Genomic DNA, 15,938 nt, shown 5'->3' on the forward strand with positions numbered 1-15,938 from the left:
TAATGAACTATGCAAAAATATTTTCAGGCATTAATTTTACTTTGTTTAGCATGTTACAGTGCTGGTTTATAATGTATGTTGGCAACTTTCAACATTTATTTAAATGCTATTCATGTAAAATTCTTTAGTCTTAATTTTACCTTTTCAAATTCACATGCACACTCAGCAGATTTTGGAAACCATTTACTTTGCCTTATAATTTCATGCCTTTGGTCTCTTAGAAGTAAACACTTAAAACTAAATTCCTGGATTAAGATATTTTTCAAGATTTTTTTCCTAAAGTTTTTTTCTTAAAGTAGTATCATAAAGTTATTTTCCTGAATAACTTAGAAATAATATTGCCTTTTCAACATAAAGTCTATTAGTAACATTTGCTACTGGACACTTGACATCTGTCTTACAAAGATATTTGGAAGCGTAAAGTACCAAAGAAGTATGAAAGAATGGGAAATAGGGAGCTCAGGTGGTTGCTTATTTGTGGTCGGGATGCAGTGACATTTCTTAGATGCTGACATTTAAGGATCCCACTTCTTGCAGTCACTTCTTGTGCTTTATGGCTTTTACAAGAGGTCTCGAAACCAGCACTTGAGAATAAACATAACAGTATAGTACTGCTGTGGTACTTTTTAAACATTCTCCTTTGCTCTATCTTGTCACTGAGCTGATGAGTGACCTCGAAAAAGACCCTGCTGGACCTAAATAAAAAAAAAATGGCTTCCTCTGATGTCCTAGAGACAATAATTATGATGTGCCAGTTAAGCCCAAACTACAGCTGAGGGATTTTACTTTAAAGCAGAGGCTTGGGCGCAAAAATGCATTTATAGCTCTTTGTTTGGCACCTCATTATGTGTGGGCCTGATTCATTAAGTAATTGGTTTGCAGTTGTTTACATGAGTATTAAGGCTTTCTATTCAGCAGCCTTTGAGAGATACATTGTGCAAATGTTGCATGTTATGAATGCAGAATGAGGGGCAGAGGACCAGTCCTATTGGCTAAACACTGCACTCTGTTGAAAAGCAAGAGAAAGAGATTGGGTGCTGCTTTGCATAGCAATGACTTTCTTAATAAGCTTTACAGATTAATACACACAAGCTATAAAAGATGCAAAGAGATACTCTTAGCACATTTATACATGCTCATTTCACTATTATGGTACTGGAGATGGGAAGAATTGAGTTCTTTTATATTCAGTTTTTCAGTGCAATGTCTTCAGTGCATGAGACTTAATAGAATCCGATATTTATTGTATTATAAATCATGGGGAAGTAGGCAGATCTGCAACAGTTTATTATTAAAGATTCTTTCAATGTAAATCTTTTTCTGCTATTGTATTTCCTACAGCAAAATCATTTTGTGGTTGAGTGGGGATGAAAGGCATAATGTACGAAGGAGTGAGTCTTAATAGGAAGCTGCTCTCTGAGTAAAGACCACTTGTTCCCTTTTGTTCAGAGGTGCATGCCATAGCTTCCTCTTCTCCCACAAATATTGTCCTGTTTTGCCTTAGCTATAAAACTATTTTCCCTGGATTCATTTACTCTACCGAGAATGTTTAAACTGCCTGAGACGTAACTTTAGTTTGAAGAGTATAATATTTTGCCGAAAGAAAAGAATGTGTTAAGTAATATAATTACTTGGGAGAAAAGGTCATGACTGAATCTCTCTAAAGCAGAGGGCAGAACACGATGTGTGTGGCATTTTGTAGTCTTGTAGCAACAGAATCAGCCAGTGGAGGTCACTAGCATTCTGGATAATTCTGTATTTTGATGCGGGCAGTTTATTTTTCTTAGGCTTATTTGCTTTGTCACATTTCAGAATGATCTGAAGATTAAAGATAAATTGTAGACTAAGAAATAAGATTTTTAATTTATCAACATATAAACACTCTCTGAAGTATTTTTAATTGTGATTAAATTGTATTCTAGAAGTAGTCTGTTATATTCTGTACAAACTATTTCTTAAGCCAAAGATGCATTTTTATTAATTTTGTGTTTATTCTTAGTGAATAATCTGCCAATTGCAATTCATCCTCTTAATTATTTTATAAAGAAGTATTTAATAATGAGGGAGTAACTAACATGCAATCTTAAATGCCACAGCATATTGTATTGTAGATAGTCAGTTTGACCATCAGGGGGCACTCAGACTTTGCTAAATTAAAACAGCTTCCAAATTTCATCCTGCTTTTTCAAGTTGTTAATGTGTACTATTTTGAGGCCCTTAATTCCTGTTTTCTTAAGTTCTTGTCAATTTTTTAATTGATTTGTAAGAAAATTATTTTTGTCTGAAGTTCTAAGGAGATGCTACAGAGTTCAGGTATGAGATTAAGTGTATATATTTTCTAGAAAGTTTACATGGACTTAAATAATGATCCAAAACCTTGAAAGTAACCAGTCTTCAGTATATTTATTCTAAATCATTTATCATATTTACACTTATTCACAGAGATACATAAGAGAATGAATGCCTAACTAAGATCTTTGATTAGTGATTTATTGTAACATAATTTTATAATGCTTTTAATCTTTCGAGCTCTTTGCAAAGAAGTAAACATTTTATAAATAATTGATTTCAGGCCTGTATTTCTGACATTGTAGTGTAAGCATGACACATGCAAAACTTACTGTAATGCATTATTTCTAAATCTTAACTATATGTATCATTAGCTTCTTATGTCGACTAGTCAGGACCTTTTATGAAACTTCTATAAAAAGCAAGTAGATATCAGTTCTATACAGTTGCTGGGACTTTTTTCATTCTCAATTGTATATTTTGTGATTTTGCTGTTGGCAAAGGAAACAGGATGCGCTGGGTGAATATTCATCCCTCCCAGCACATAGCTAGACTTACATGAGCATTGTGCATGGAACTAAGTGGTAGTAGAAAGGAAAAAATTCCCACACACCCTAAACTCACAACTCTTCAGCAGCCACTGTTCCAGCCTATGGTGTGCAATAGCCACCACTGCCCCGCTGAGTCTTTTGTGTCGAGGATTTAAGATATGCCCTAATGCAGATCTGATGGCTCATGATCCCTACACCCCCTCTTCTCCTATGATTCAGGCCTGTTGTGGACTGGCAGAGAGATTCCCTTTACTATACATGGAACATGGAGGCCTTCTCTGCATCCACATCACATGCTCCCCTTACACAGCTCCACCATGGGGTTTAAATGGTCCGGCAGGCCTTGTATGGAATCACTGCACCTGGGTGAATTTCATCCTTTGTGCATCAGTTCTTCCAGGTGTAGTGAGTGAGGGTAAAATGTTCTGCAATCCACTGCCAGCTTGATGACTAGAGAGTCTGGTCTTAAACATATGTTGTCTCATCTTAGATCTTTATATCATAATTCAGATGTGATTGCACTTGGAAGCCTTAGTTTTAATGTAGTCCTGAGTTCTATTATTAATTAAATTACTATTGGATCTAGTTTATAGAAGCAAGATTCATGTCATAATTCTCTGTTTAAGTTTCCATTTATCTTCCTCAAGTACATTTGTCTGTTTTTCTTCAGAAATGATCCATTAGAAGTAAACCAACTGTTCTTTTTCATGCTTATTAAAAGTACAGAAAAATATCTTCATCAGCTGCACCTATCTTGAACGAGTTATTTTTCAGGAGGAAATAATAGCTCAGGTTGAAGCTAGTTTTTATTCTAATTCACAGGAAAAAAAAAAATGACCGCCCAGGAATGGAGATATTTTGTCACCGCATAGAGACTGGAATTAAGTAGTCAGGCTTACATTTTATCAATGATAAGCTTTTTTAGACATTTTTGAAAAATGAGTAATTTTGGAGAAGGACCACGACTTCATCTCAAGTCATTGTTGGGAAGAAATTCTATACCTGCTATCTCACACTCTGAGGGTTACTAAGAACTGTCTTGTGAAAAAGAAACAATTCTATTTGTCTACCGCACGATATTGTGTCTCAACAATGTTTTTGCAAGATAGATTCGCACAGGCTTCAAGCTATTTTACAAGATTAGCCAATCTATTTCCAGGCATATTTTTATGGAATATCAATGTTGTTATAACTAGGTCCTTTTCAGTTTTGTTTGTTTTTTCTGATGGAACATATTTTTGTTTTCACTTAACATACGGTATAAGGGTTCAACAAGTTCTCTGCCAGAGATGTATCCAGCACAGAAATAAAAGAAAGTTTTCTGTTTTTCACTGAAACTTCTTTGACTTGATTCGCTCTGGTAGAATGTACCAAAGGGAATCTAGACCACCTCTATTGAAATTTTCTTTATGGGGAAAAATATTCTTCTTTAGGAACTTTAAACTTCCTTTTTGTTTCCAGAGCATCTTCCATATAGACCCTTGTCTTAACAGATTAAATAGGCATCAAAATGGGAGATTTGGTCTAGAGAAAAATAGATGCATTTGGATTTGCATTTGGAAGTTAAACTGCTTTTTGATAGAACCTTGACATCACTAGTTCCATGCTGGGATGCATTTTAGAGAAATTGAAGCATGTAGAGAGATATGAGAGTCTATAAATTTGCCTCAACTTATCTCCTTTATAGACCCTTATTGCAATTCTTCCCAAGCAGGTTTGGATGACGACTGTCATAATTGTATTTGCTGATTCCGAATATAAACCTTCTGGAATACAGAGAGCTCTTGTATCTTTTCTCTGCACCGGCCAACATTTAATTTCAGGAGGCTGCTTAGGAAATTAGACTTACCACAGGTTTTCTTTTTGCAACTCTGAATTCAGAATAGTTGGTCGTTCTCCACTGTCCATTCCTCTGGTCTCCCATTTCCTAATGATACCCCAGCCTTTTGTACATGCCAGTCTTTTCATAAAAGACTTTCCAGATTTGTCCCAGAATTCTACCAACGCTCTTCTGATGCCTATTTCAGTAGCCATGTCCCTTGATGTCCATCCTCTGTTCTACCACATCAAGGCCAAGATCCTGATATGCTGCTGCTGCTCTGTGCCATGTTGCTGGTGGTTTCTGGTCCTAAAGTCAGTGCAATCAGCCATGGGAGAATCATCCCAGTGGGGAGAGATCCTTTGGTGTTTAGAGCCACGTGAGTGACTCAGACACTACTCCTCTCTCTTCTGCTACCATAGAAGGGGGCCAAGGTCCTGTGATCGTGGCTTCCCTATAGCCCTGATCATCCCTGGCTACCATATCATCCCCTTGAGGCCGTTGACAGAAAGCATAACATAGTGTTGGTTTCATGCTGCTTTAAGTTCTGGAAGGGGACCACTGAAACCCAGCTAGCCCAAAATTTGGGGAAAGTAAAGGCCAATTTTCCATCCACGCTACCGAGCTGTGCAGTGTGATCCTCCGGCATACTCAAGGATGTGGGTCCAGGTGATCGGTTCTGTCTTGTATGTATTTGGGGCTGGGCCAGACAAAAGAAGCCAGGCACAGAGGCATCCTGAACTCTCTACCCTGGTGGAATAATAATCAACCCTCACTTATTGGTAATGGAAGATGAAGAAGCAGACTGACTGTAAACAGCAGCTATCAACTGATGATTTTGCTTTGCTGAAATACATGAAAGATTAAATGGTTCTCGCACAGTCGGTCACAGGAGCCACTTCACTCAACAACAGCTGGCAACTGATTCTATCCCAGGGAAAAAACGATGCTGCAACCAGAACAGCATCTCCTGAAATCCATATCTGGAGCCTGAATCTGTAAGGTGTCGAGTGCCTCCTTGAGATATGCCGCGGACTGTCAACTGCTAAACTAAATGTTGAGTTGAGGGTGCTCAGCACCTTGCAGGACTGAGCCCTCAGCCCCAGATTCAGCCCCTTTTCAGCAATGTGTGCAGACCACTTAAAGTTAAAGGGACTTGAGCATGTGCTTAAAGTTAGGCACATCTCTTAAGTTCATTGCCAGATGAATAGGGATGGCCATCAGCGTAAGTGCTTTGTTGAACTGGAGCTGAGGTTGTAAAGTTGAATGTCTAATGAACCTCACCTTGAGGGCAAAATGTGGTACTGTTTGCTTTGTGTGTGCAAGAGTTTTTTAAATTCATGACTAAGGGTCTCTAATGGATTTCGTTTGAATGGTGTAAAATGTAAGATTAATACTGTAAGATTAATAAATTAAAATAATTTGCTTCAACAAGATGTATTGACTGTTTGGTAATGAAACAGGTTTTTAACATTTGTAATATACAACATATATATGAATGTAAACTCTTCAGTTTAATATTTTGGTTGAACTTTAACTGAGACATTTTTAGTGAGGACAGTTAGCGTATTGTAGACCTAGGATTTTTGCCCAAGTTCAACAGAAATATAAAATAACCTATTACACAACACAACATATTTCTTTTACTTAAAAGGGTAAAATACGTTATCGCTGGAGTGTAATTAAACTGCTCTCTTGCTTGTCAGTTAAGTTTATCTTTTCAGTTGTTCGTTAGTAGATTGTAGTAAATGTAGCCCATGTCCTTGAGCCCTTACTCACTAGTGGGATTATTTGCTTGAGTGAGAATTTGCAGTGTCAGCCTCTGTAATTAAACAGAGAAATGTGTAAAATAGTAAAAAAAAAAAAAAAAAAAAAAAAAATGTAAAGGAATATTCAGAGATTATTTGTACAAATGTTTTGACATTTAGGATCTTTCACTGACTTTCCTGTGATAGTTATTAGAATATTTCTTTTAAACCCTTGGCTTTAAATCATTCTCTTTAGGATTTCTCTCTCTCTCTTTCTTTTTTAATGGAATACAACAGGTGTATAAAATCTCAACTTAATTGATATAAGAATAAGTCCTGTTTTAACTGTCGCGAGGGTTTCAAATTGACATCTGTTTATATTTCAACAGTTTGAACAGCCATATCACAAATATCTCCTATTCAACCTTCCTTATGAAAACCAACTGAAAAGCTATTTTTTAGTGTTTATCACAGGATTGTTAATATAACCGTTAATTCTCCTACATCATTGCCCCCTACATGATTATTTCACAGCACCAACACAATACACATGCTGCACACAAAAGATCAAAATGATTCCAGCTTGTTTGAGAAAGTGAAAAGGGTTTGTGATGCTCTAGACACAAGATCAGTCATTTAACAGAACAGAATTGCAACTGCATATGCATCAAGGTAGATCAAAGGCGGCTGAAAGGCTGCTCATTTACATAGGGACATGGGTGATGCTATGGGAACCCAGTAGCTAAGTTCTAAGAACAGTTTTGGAAATAAGGAAATTTGGTGGGGATTGTTTTTGTTTGATTGTTTTTTTTTCTTTACCGTCATGTATTTTTAAAAGTGTAAAGGTTCCGTGCACAGCAAGGACATTCAGGGCCAAATCCTCAGCTGGGTAAATCAGTGTTGATTTCAATGGAGCTATTCTGGTTTACTCCAGTTGATGATCTAGCCCTGAATGTCATTGCTGTGCATGAAACTTTACCATCCTGTGTTCTAAAATGCCTTGAACCCTTTATTTTTGTTTTTTTAATCCAAAAAAATAGAGATGCAGTTATAGAACTTAAAAAATTTACTATCTTAACTTGGATAGAAGATTTGACTTGATTCCTAAACTTTTAATGCTGTTTTACCATCTTCTGAATATGTAAATATCACTTTGTTTTGCAGGAACACAAGCAAAAGGAGAATAACCACTATAAAATCCAAAGGTGAGAAACAAATATTATGCTATTTAGAAACGTCTTTCTCAATGTAATGTATATTGTATATGCAAGCCAAAGTAATGAATCTGCACCATGGATAAGGGGGGACATGATAAAACTATATAAATTGATCAATAATATTGAGAAGGTGGATCAGGAGCTTCTGTCTACCCTGTCTCATAACATAGGAACCAGAGTATCAGGGGGTAGCTGTGTTAGTCTGTATCCAAAAAAACGAGGAGGAGTCTGGTGGCACCTTAAAGACTAACAGATTTATTTGGGCATAAGCTTTTGTGGGTAAAAAACCACTTCTTCAGATGCAACCAGAGGAGATTCAATGAAATTGAAAGGTGGCAACTTCAAAACCAGTAAAAAGAAATAATTTCTAATATAATGCATAATTAAGCTGTGAAACTCTTTGCCACAGGATGTGGCTGAGGCCAAAAACTTGGCAAGATTCAGTAAGGATTGGACATTTATATGGATAACAAGAATGTCCTGAGTTATAAAAGTTAATGCTAACAAAAAGTTAATGCTAACAAATTTTAAAGGAGTATTAAACCTCCTGTATCGGGGTGTACGTCAATCACAGATCTTTTACCCTGAACAGACCTGGACTGCTCCCAGCTTCTGGCAGCAGGGCTGTTTTGGATGCAGTCTAAGACTCCACTGAACATGCCCAAGTCCCTGCCCTGGAACCAGATTGAGGATCAGGAAGATCCCAGACTTTGTACTGCTCTCGAGGGTTGCATTTCAGCAACAAAATAAAACAATCAGTTTCCATGTGCCAGCTCACAACTGAACACGTAAATCCGATGTAGAATTGCCAGCAATGTATTGAGCTATTTCCGTAGCTGTGTGCACAAATGTATGTGCGCAATGGTGCATCTTTGCATGTGCAAGTGAGCTTCCTTTTTATAGACGCGTTGCACAATGAATGCCTTATTCTCCTCTAATGTCAGTTGTGCACCAACATAATTCCACTGCCTTCGGTTGAGTTACCCCAATTTGCCCTGCTGTAAATGAAAGGAGTTTCGGGACCTGAGTGTTTTGCATCTGGAGTCCACCTTTACTTGCCCTCTAGTCCCTAACCACAGAGAACATATTTTGGAATGGGCAATCTGTGCTGTGATGGGGATGCTGTTGACAAATCCTGATTTGAAGAGTGCTGAAGACTCCCATCACCGTGCTAGGCTGGTGACTCCCCTGCAATGGAGCGGAAAGGCCGCGAGTGCCAGTTTGTGGAGTTTAGGCTAGGGAAGCTGGGTGATTTGCCCCCATTGTGGCACCCACAGTTGAAGAGGTGAAGTGTCAGACCCCTAACCCGCTGGAGTCGGGTCTATGAGGAAGGGAATAGCCTGCAGGAATTGTGGGCAGTAGATGGTTTGTATTTTTGATTATTGCCCAAAGCTCTAAGAGCTCTGAGGCCTTTTTAATAGAATGAATGAGTTAAAATAAAAGTATGTGGAGGCCATTTTCTTTTCCCTGCTCCCTTTGCCCCGGGCAATATGGCTGCTGAGATCAAGCAGCCGCCACCAGAAGCCCATCTGGAGTGGAGGATTGCATAAGAGAGAGGGTCAAGCTGAAATAGTTACTGCACACACTGGCTGTGCTAACTTGTGCCACTTTACACACAAGGCTGGAAGGGGAAGAACCTGGTGGAGCATGGATGAACCCCCATGGGGCTCCTGCAGAGGGGCTTCTGTGCAACTGGGAAGAGGAGGAGGAATGTGCCATGGAGGTAGCAGCCTCATGTCCATGTTTCTCCTCCCCCAGCTGGTTTCTCCTGCTGTAGGCTGTCTCCTATGCTTGCAGAAGTAGACAGGAGCTTTTAACGCTATATTAAGACATTGCTAAAGTCAGTAGGGCCAGAATTTGCCCCATCTTCTCCTCCTAGCTTTTTGTAAAGTCCATGTCACTTTCCTGTTTATCGTTTTAAAAACAAAATGCTTCCATGCTCTTTTCCTATTAAAAATATTCACAGCAGCAGCCAGACCTGCATTCATGAGCAACCCTCTGATAAGATGCCGGCACAGACAAATGTTAGGGGGGAAAGGTTATTACATGGCATTCGTTAGAATGAAAGATAATGAGTTAAAATTATTAAACAAAGAGTTGACAAGTCCCCAGCTTGAACCAAATCTTTGTCAGCATTTCTCCAGCATTTCCCTTTTTCCTGTATTTTTCCCCCCACATTTTTAAACTTGCAGTAATGCTCATGTTTTTCTCTTTAGCACTGAAATGAGTGAATTCACTTCAGAATTAAAATGCTCCTCTCGCTATTATTTTATGTAAATTTCTTGCTACACTTGCTAATTCCCAAAATCATCTGTGTTTAAATTGTTTCTCTGGTATATTCCTATTTGATCCTGCAGGAAAATGGTGGTACTTTATTTGTGACATCACTGCCATTTCCATGCCAGCTCTGTGATGTCAGTGTGATGGTGACTTCACTTCAGGGTCGAGTAGATAGAGAAAGTGGAGTGTAACAGACAAAGCTCCTATTCAGTCAGACTGCAGATGTCAAGTAAATTGCTTTGAGTGGAAATATTTTATCAAACTACCTTGCGCAACAATGAAGTGGGACTTTCTAAATCAGCGTGCAGTATTTGTGCACAACAATCCAATTAACAAATAACAAGCCTTGTAAGCTACACAGTGTGTTAGAAATTCATACCTAAGAGTATAATACCAACTGTACCTATATAATGAGCCTAATACAGTGATGGGTTCTAAATTAGCTGTTACCACCCAAGAAGGAGATCTTGGAGTCACCATGGATAGTTCTCTGAAAATTTCCGCTCTATACCCAGCAGTGGTCAAAGAGTCTAATGGTATGTTAGGAACTGTTAGGAAAGGGATAAAAAATACAACAGAAAATATCTGAATGACACTATATAAATCCATGGTACGCCCACATCTTGAATACTGCTTGCAGTTCTGGTTGCCCCATCTCAGAAAGGATACAGTGGAACTAGAAAAGGTTCTGAGAAGAACAACAAAGATGATCAAGGTTCTGAAACAGCTTCCATATGAGGAGAAACTAAAATGATTAGGGTTGGTCAACTTAGAAAAGAGACAGCTAAGGGGGGGGGAATACGATAGAGGTCAAGATAAAATCATGAATGGTGTGGAGAAAGTGAATAGGAAAGTGTTATTTACTCTTTCACACAATACAAAAACCAGGGGTCAGCCAATGAAATTAATAGGCAGCAGGTTTAATACAAACAAGAGGAAGGACTTGGTCACACAACATGCAACTGACTGTGGAACCTATACTTTTGGCATCACAACATCCCATGGCAATAACCGAGTTCAAACGAGAACTAGATAAGTTCATGGAAGATAAGTCCATCAGTGGCATCCCCTGCTCGGGGTGACCCTAGACCTAGAAGCTGGGAGTGGATCACTCCAAAATTGCCCTGTTCTGTGCACTCTCCCTCATGCGCTGGTACAGGCCAATGTCACAGACCGGATACTGGGCAAGATGGACTATAGTCTGATCCAGGATGACAGCTCTTATGTTCTTATGAGTTACATAGCATTTCTGAAAAGCTGTTGTCTGTCCTAATTCTGATCTGCTGCGTGAAAGCTTTCTATAGCGTATGTGAATACATGGTTGCATAAAAACATTTTGATTTATTATTTGCTTTAATTTTTTTCTCCTAGCTTTCTGGGGTGAGTCTGATGACAGCAACTCAGAAATTGAAGCCGCTTTGCGTCCACAAACCCATGATACATATGCCGATGAATTTGATGACTTCTATGACTAACGTATTTAACACGTGCTTAGGCGGGAAAATGTAAGCTGTATTCTCTTGCAGAAACTGCAGTTTTATTCTGTGTGTTTGGGTCCGTATTTCTGCATTGTATCTAATATCTTGTTTGTTTGGCCATATAAATGTTGAACAAATAATGTTCCATGTCTCTCTTTGCTTGCATACATGTGTTTTTATTAAACACATTTTAAGAAATATTTTGAATTCAGACAGATCTCTTTAAAGTTGTCCATACTTTTTAAACAAAAATCAGCTGATGAGAATGTGTGTGTCAGTGGTTGGCTGTTCCCCACGGATGGAAGGAAGGTGATGGTATCTGTTTAACTATCTATGTGCTATTATCATCAGACTCAGTTCTAGTCCCTATTATTATTCCAGATGTTTTGGACTTTTTTTGAGGTAACATTTTTTTGTGGGGGTTGGGAGTTGAATCAGTCTGTGTTCTGTCACATCTCTTCCTCTAACTGTGGGTCAGAGCCAGTTTGCCATCAGCATCTCTCCCAGCCCACATCTATGACTTCCCTGCTGGCCCACAATGCAAGGCACTGTGCAAATACATAGAGTAAGATATGAGCCCCTTGTTAAAAAGAATATTCACAAGAGAGTTTGACACACATTAGGAGGGTGGGAGGACAATGGGCACGGTAAAATAAAAATGAATGTGAGGTAACTCACACTAATTACAAAATGTAGCGGATTCTGTCCCGGTCATGGATTTTTAAAACCTGTTTATAAGCTACTTTTTAAAAAAAGGCAAGAAGAGATTGCTGGAGAGGTCAGATGGAGGGGAGGGGAGAGGAAAGGAAAGGAGGTGGCAGAGGATGAATAGGTAGGAAAGAGAGAGGGTGGAGCGGAAGGGTAGAGTGGTGCGCTGGGACAGGGACAGGCAAGAGGAGGGGGAGGGAAGGGTGGAGATAAAGATTAGTTTGAAGACTGGGGGCAGCGTGGTGAGGTAGGAGGGAACGTATGATCTCGGTAAGAAACATGTTCAATACAGCAGTAAAATCACCCAATGGTGGAGAATGGGACCCTGTGGTTAGTGGATGGGGGCTGTCATGGCCTACCTCTCCTTGGTTTCTTCCAAAAGCTGACCTCAGCCAGAGAGAGAGAGTTGGGAGATGGTGCAATTTCCATCAAAGATGGAGAGCTGGGTGCGATCTGCCCATCACTGGGGGAGGGGGAGGATTTGATCCTTGTTCTGTATTTGCCAAGAAAACAGTATCCTAGTGACTGAATCAAGTCTCTCTTATTCAGGAAAGTTACAATCCATACAGCATGTTTCTGGGACTATATTACCTAGAATTTGCTTTTGCAAATTCTTGTTGCAGTCCTGAATGCAAAAAGAACATTTTTTTCTGATGATTTTACATATTTTAACATTAAAAGAGTAAAGAGCAAATTGTGCTTAAAAAGCATTCTCAACGGATGTGCGTATGCTTTGCAGGGCAGTCTGTCTGTTTGATCTTTACCTTATTCTGGGACAGTTCAAGAAGAAGAAATGCATATGTACATTTCTAAAATAGCAGATTTCTAAATAGAATGGCATTTCATTGTGGCAAACCTTTGAATTTCTGTTTCCACTTGCTTTGTAAAATTCAGGCTGCCATGGTTATGTGGCCATCCCAGTAATTGGATGACTCCAGAAGCTTCATGCATTTTTAATTTTCTTCTTGAATTCCTTTTATCTGAAACTGTTAATTAAACATGAGATTTTTCTAAGAAAAAAACTCAAACTCAAATTAAAGAATCTGTCCATAAATATGATAGGTTCAGAAAGAAGAAGCACGCCTCCAGTTAAACTCTGCTGAAAAGCAGTTCTGCATATTTGAACTTACTAGCTTCCAGTAGCCCAGTTGTTGTTTAGGGTCAGTCCACTCAAAAACAATCAAAGAAAAAATTCCTAGTGCTTTGACTTGAATAGTACAAAACAGCTTTGGTCGGAAATCTGCCATAAAAGGTCTTGGGCAAAGAGTGAAAAATATTTACGATGTTTTTAAAAAAGCAGGTTGACTTTTGAAAAGAAACTCAGACCTTATATAGAGTTATGATTTTAAGTGTGATGTTAGCACATGTTGGCTAACACCTGGTAACTAACATGTTTGAAAAGTCTAACGTAAACAAAGGACACTGCCTTTAAAATGCACTAAACGGGTTGAGTCACTCCCTCCACGCTCACACCCAGGGTTTGAGTTTGATTTGACCAGTTTAGCATGTATTAATAGCCCTGGGGCCAATCTTCAACTGGTGTAAATAATCATGGTTCCATTGCTGGAGCTAGGTTGGTTTACACCAGTTTAGGATCTGCCACAGTGTACCTCCCCTATCCTAGGCTTTTCAAGAGTGTTACAATGTGCTCACATCACATCTTTAAATCCTACTCCAGCCAAATTCTTAGGGTGTGAGTCTGAACTGGCAGCGGTGCAGTGAGGTTAGTGCAATGTCAGTTTGCCAGCGTGTGGCATTTTATCACAAGTCTTGCAATATTTGGTGGGGTTTTTTTTTTAAAGCCCCAGCTCCTGAAATCAAGATTCACAGCTACTTAGCGTGTAATCTCTTTAGGGCAGGGACTGTCCTTGTTCTTCTAGGTTTGTACAGCACCTAGCACACGGGGTCTTTGTCCATGATTACGCTAATACAAACAATAATATCAGAAGAATCTCCTCTTCCATTTAAAAAAAACAAAAAGTTTCTGGTCCCCAGGGTGGCAGAGAAAATCTGGAAAAGGGGACATGAATGCAGCCGAAAGGCTCGGAAACTAGAAGGCAAAAAAGAACCCTACGTGTATTATTTGGCTTATAAACCATGACCTTTTTTTATCTCATGATGTTTTTAGGGCCTGATGCATGATGACTGAAGGCCTGCAGCTGGCAAGGATGCAATATCTCAATACAAACTCTTCCCTAGTCTATAATCAATTTATAAATAGAGGGTGGATCACTTGATGACCTGTTCTGTTCATTCCTTCTGGGGCACCTGGCATTGGCCACTGTCAGAAGACAAGATACTGTGCAAGATGGACCTTTGGTCTGACCCAGTATGGCCGTTCTTATGTTCTTATTTGAACCCTCTTTATACCAGGCCACTGATAAGTGTTGTGAGCTGCTTGAGCTGTCTGAGAAGGAGATAAATAAAGAATGTACTAGAAATCCAAGTGTGAACTGGCAATGCAGTGAGCAGTGCTGGTTGGGGAGGAGGTGTACTCAGGACTCAATCCTCTCACCAGCCTCCACAACTGGTGGTTCTTTGGAATCTCCAGCACTTAAAGTTGCCTTCCCTGGTGAATTCCCCGCACCGCGGCTTAGGCTGGGGATCAATAAGGACAAGGATATGTAGTTTCCACCTCCTTGCACCAGATTGGTTGAGTCTGGCCCAGTCCCTGCAGAAGTTGCCTCTGTTTTCCAGCAGCTGGAGGGCTCTCATTAAAGAACTGTTGGAGGCTTTAAACCAGCAACCCTAAAATGCCAGGCTGGATAGCAGATTCAAAGCTCTGCCACTTAAGCCATCTATCGTGGACATGAGACTGGAAAATCTATGCGCTTGTCTGCAGCACGCAGGGGGAAAAACAAGGGAAAGGGTGGTGATGGAGACCCAGAGAATTATTTTAAAAACAGCCCATGGACTGTGGGAAAATAGTGAATCAAACAGCTTGAGAACTATGCAAAAGTTTCTGAATGATCAGAAGTTTCGGGGATGAAAGATCCTAACACAGCGGGTGGTGATTATACAAAAGGAAACCCCTGCTCTGCCCCATCTGGATATTAAGGATGATCCTGTATGTCTCAAAGCTTGCTACCATCTTCCAGCAAGAAGCCTACATCCAGAGGTCCTGTAATTCTCACTCTCGCTGCTCCTCAGGGTAGGGAACAGACAACACTTTATTAGTATTTCCTGAGCTGAGCGCTACATATCAGCCCATTGGCTGCAGTGCGCTTTGGCTCAGGACCCAGATGAGAATACCGACTGTAGTAATGTAAAGGAGTCTCCTGAGGTTTGTCTCCCAGAGGGTGGGAAAACCTGACCATGCCCAGTCACTTGCTCTGGGAGGCTTCTGCACAGGCCCTAGTTCCTTACTTCTTGCACAGGGTCCTTACCCCTTGGGGGCCTGCTTCTGTCTTTGGGAGTTCACTGCACTCCCCGTAGGGTCAGGGTGAAGATCTCCTGGATGGGAGTTTCTCCTGTGGCTCCAGGAGTCACTCCAGCAGTCTCCAGCTTGGCAAGCCTGCTCCTTCCCTCACCAGCTGAAGAGCTTGTCTAAGAAGACAAGAAGGTATATGAAGTGGGTGGGGAAATGGCCAAAGCACACGCTCTTGACAAACCAGGAACAGTTAACACCTGCCGAGATTTGGCTGAACACTTCATTTTGAGGCTACTGAAAAAATAATGGACCTTTGACGAAGTCCACCTCGAGTTTCATACCTATGCAGTGGAATCAATTCAAAAATATTACTAGAAAGAAGAAACTCCATGGTATTGCACCTGTCCAGTACAAAAGAGTTGAATCCATGAACATCTCCAGTGCTGCAGTGAAGAAGATGCTGTCTCATACTTGCGCA

General features: G+C 39.9%; 1 protein-coding gene across 6 annotated transcripts in view; it reads left to right on the top strand.

The window, feature by feature from the left end:
* The window catches only part of KIZ (kizuna centrosomal protein), a 99,275-nt gene extending 87,693 nt beyond the window's left edge, over nt 1-11,582 (top strand). For all 6 annotated transcript variants that reach the window (XM_077814157.1, XM_077814160.1, XM_077814156.1 and 3 more), the window contains 2 exons: nt 7,572-7,612; nt 11,276-11,582. In XM_077814157.1, coding sequence (XP_077670283.1) covers nt 7,572-7,612; nt 11,276-11,379 — 145 coding nt within the window. In that variant the 3' untranslated portion in view covers nt 11,380-11,582. The remainder of the gene's footprint in view (nt 1-7,571; nt 7,613-11,275) is intronic.
* The last annotated feature ends 4,356 nt before the right edge of the window (nt 11,583-15,938 follow it).

This window comes from Eretmochelys imbricata, chromosome 3, assembly GCF_965152235.1.
Source record: "Eretmochelys imbricata isolate rEreImb1 chromosome 3, rEreImb1.hap1, whole genome shotgun sequence".
In the NCBI taxonomy this organism is placed as follows: domain Eukaryota; kingdom Metazoa; phylum Chordata; order Testudines; family Cheloniidae; genus Eretmochelys; species Eretmochelys imbricata.